The sequence below is a fragment of the Nuphar pumila genome, chromosome 11, assembly GCF_984573655.1.
Source record: "Nuphar pumila chromosome 11, dmNupPumi1.hap1.1, whole genome shotgun sequence".
Lineage (NCBI taxonomy): Eukaryota > Viridiplantae > Streptophyta > Magnoliopsida > Nymphaeales > Nymphaeaceae > Nuphar > Nuphar pumila.
Window position 1 is genome coordinate 116571900 of NC_143259.1, and position 2874 is coordinate 116574773.

The 2874-nt window shown below is 44.6% G+C and overlaps 1 protein-coding gene across 1 annotated transcript; it reads left to right on the forward strand.

Moving 5' to 3' along the window:
• Window positions 1–669: 669 nt before the first annotated feature.
• On the forward strand, window positions 670–2125 carry LOC149823018 (pentatricopeptide repeat-containing protein At2g17525, mitochondrial-like). Its single transcript, XM_089981382.1, has one exon. It carries the CDS (start codon window positions 701–703, stop codon window positions 1886–1888), a length of 1188 nt encoding a protein of 395 aa, XP_089837508.1. The 5' UTR covers window positions 670–700; the 3' UTR covers window positions 1889–2125.
• Window positions 2126–2874: the final 749 nt, after the last annotated feature.

A 2874-nucleotide genomic window follows, 5' to 3' on the forward strand; every position in this document is an offset into this window, starting at 1 on the left:
TTCCTGTGACGGTAGGCTCCCAAACATAACCTAAATTAATGTTATCAGAATCGTATGGAACTTGCAACTATTTTCAAAACAATTCAGGGAATCAACCCATTCTGATTCTGAACCGAATAGAATTGAACAGACCAATTTTTAACCAGAAGATGACATGTTAAGAAAATATTAAAATAATAATAAAAATAGTTTAAACCTTTTTAATAATTATTTAAAAAATAAGCCGCTTCATATAATTTTTTATTGATTTTTGTCGACACCATACCAAGCCAATTCGCAACAATATTCACAACATTGCATTAAACTTAGGGCTGTCAATGGATCAGGCACCCGACCCATTAAGGTATACCCGAACCTACCCAAATAACAAAATCCTTAAGTTCAGTTTTTGTGGGTCACAAAAATGAAATCTCAGACGAGGACCCGCATAATTTAAAAGAATTATTTTATTAAAAATACATATAAAATTCTTGGGCCAGGTTGGGTACCCGGTAAAAAAACCGGGTTGGGTTGAGTTCCCGACACAAATCATGGGCCGAGTTCGGGTCGGTGTTTTAATGCCCATACCCGGAAATTTGAATTCGGTTCGGACCGGATATGCGATACAAACCGAACCGTTGACAGTAAACCCCTAAAAGGCTAAAACCTTACGACAGTAAACCTCCCAAGAGGAAGAAAACAGAACGGAACGAAGGCCACGATGTCGGCGTCGGCGTCCTCTCGCCTTGTTCTTCGAACTCGTCTTCGTCTCCTCCCTCGCTCCTTCTGCACCACCACCACCACCACTGCCACCACCACCACCACCATCGCCAACTCCCGCCTGAAGAGCGCCGTGAACGACATCTTCAGAGAGCGCAACTACGAGCGCCTCGTGGAGAAGTTCAAGGAGTGCTCTAAGGAATACCGATTTCGCTGCAAGCACAACGTCTACGAGCGCACCGTCCTCCGCCTCGCTGCCGCGAAGCGCTTCTCCTGCATCGAGGAGATCCTCGAGGAGCAGAAGAAGCACACCCGCCTCGCCACCGAGGGCTTCTACATCCGCCTCATCACTCTCTACGGCCGCGCCGGCATGCTCGAGCACGCCCTCCGGACATTTGACGAGCTCCCCGCCCTCGGCTGCCCCCGCACCGTGAAGTCCATGAACGCCGCCCTTACCGCCTGCGCCGATTCGAAGGATTTCGACAAGGTCAGAACACTCTTCGGCGAATTGCCCGAGAAATTGGGGGTTAAACCGGACGTTTACTCGTACAACATCCTCGCCCGGGCGTTCTGCGAGGTGGGTAGCCTCGATCTCGCGTTTTCGTTGCTCGGAGAGATGAAGAACAACGGGGTCAGCCCCAATTTGGTCACTTTCAACACTCTGCTGAACGGGTTCTATCGCGGGGATCGGCGGTCGGAGGCGGAGAAGGTCTGGGCGGAGATGGGCAGTTGCGGGGTGGAGCCGGATACGAAGAGTTTCAATGCGAAGATGCGCGGATTGATTGCGGACGGGAAGACGTCGGAAGCTGCGAAGGTGATCGATGAATTGGAGTCGAGAGGACTGAAACCGGATGTGGTTAGCTTCAATGTGTTGATCAAGGGGTACTGCGAGGAGGGTAACGCGGAAGAAGCTAAGAAATTGCTCTGTGAGATGGAGAAGCATGAATTGATCGCGAATCGATCGATATACGAAGCACTCATTCCTGTTCTTTGCAAGGGAGATGATATAAACATGGCTCGTGAATTGTGTGAGGAGGCTTTGAAGAGGAACTGCTTCATCAGTGTGGAGGTTTTGCAGGACGTTATCAACAGGCTGGTTGAAATTTCGCAAGACGAGAAAGCTAAGATACTTTTGGAGCTCGGGTCGGAAAAGGCTTACTACCGTTCGAGTTTGAAGATGCCGGGTTGATCCGCTCACGCCATTTTTTTGTGCAGGGACTAGATGCTGTAAACCCATGTAAAAGCTCTAATTTCTTCTGCTTCATTCAGAATTGTGGTGTTTTTGCTTGATAGTTGATACATATGCGGATCCGCGATTGTTTAGCTCACATTATCAGGGTTAGTTTGTTTCGTTGTTCAATGTTGTGCTGGTGATTGTAGGCACTAATTTCATAGAAAAGATTAATGAAAAAAATCTTTAGATTTATTATGCAGTGGCTCTGCATATCGTGCTTCTCAGTATTTTTGGTTTGGATTTTTAATCGACACAGAGAATTCTAGTGCTTGAAAATCCTTGCCTCTGAAGATCAACATAGCTGAAACAGTTAATCTTTTCCTCTTGCTCTGTTTACTCAAGGCATATCAAATTAACAAATTCAATATACGATGCTCACTTCTGTTTTATACTGTGCTTGTTATAGACTCATGAAAAATGTACGGTCATTCACGTACATTTCTTCCAATCAATTCATGGTGGGGAGTCCTTTGACCATCTTAATGTCTTCATCAGTCAACTCTGGATATTTTTGTTTCTAAATACCCTTAGCTCCTCGATCCTTGTTTGTTCTTTATTCTTTGACTTTGTATTTCTTATTGGAATTTGAGAGGTTATTCCTTTATTTGTGGAAGACAGTAATACGCTTCAGAATGCTTTGTAGTATGGGAGATACATAACATGCAAATGCTGTCACAGTCGATATTCTTATCACATGGTCCTTCTTGTCTGAGCTCATGGCGTTGCTCACAATGGCTGTCTTAACACTTAGGCCTGGTTAACTTTTTCTCGATCTAGTTAGTGACAAACTAGGTGAACTTGAAAAGAAATTGTTGTTGATAAAAGAAGTGCTTGCACAAGATACACGTTGAATTTCTATTTTGATGGATTTTGTTAACTAAAGAATAGCAAAGAAATCTGTACAAGCATGATATTTGTTGTTTACTATCATGCTGGTGAGT

Bases quoted from the DNA above. Each gene is read 5' to 3' on its own strand.
- LOC149823018 (XM_089981382.1), top strand. From the start codon at position 701: ATGTCGGCGTCGGCGTCCTCTCGCCTTGTTCTTCGAACTCGTCTTCGT.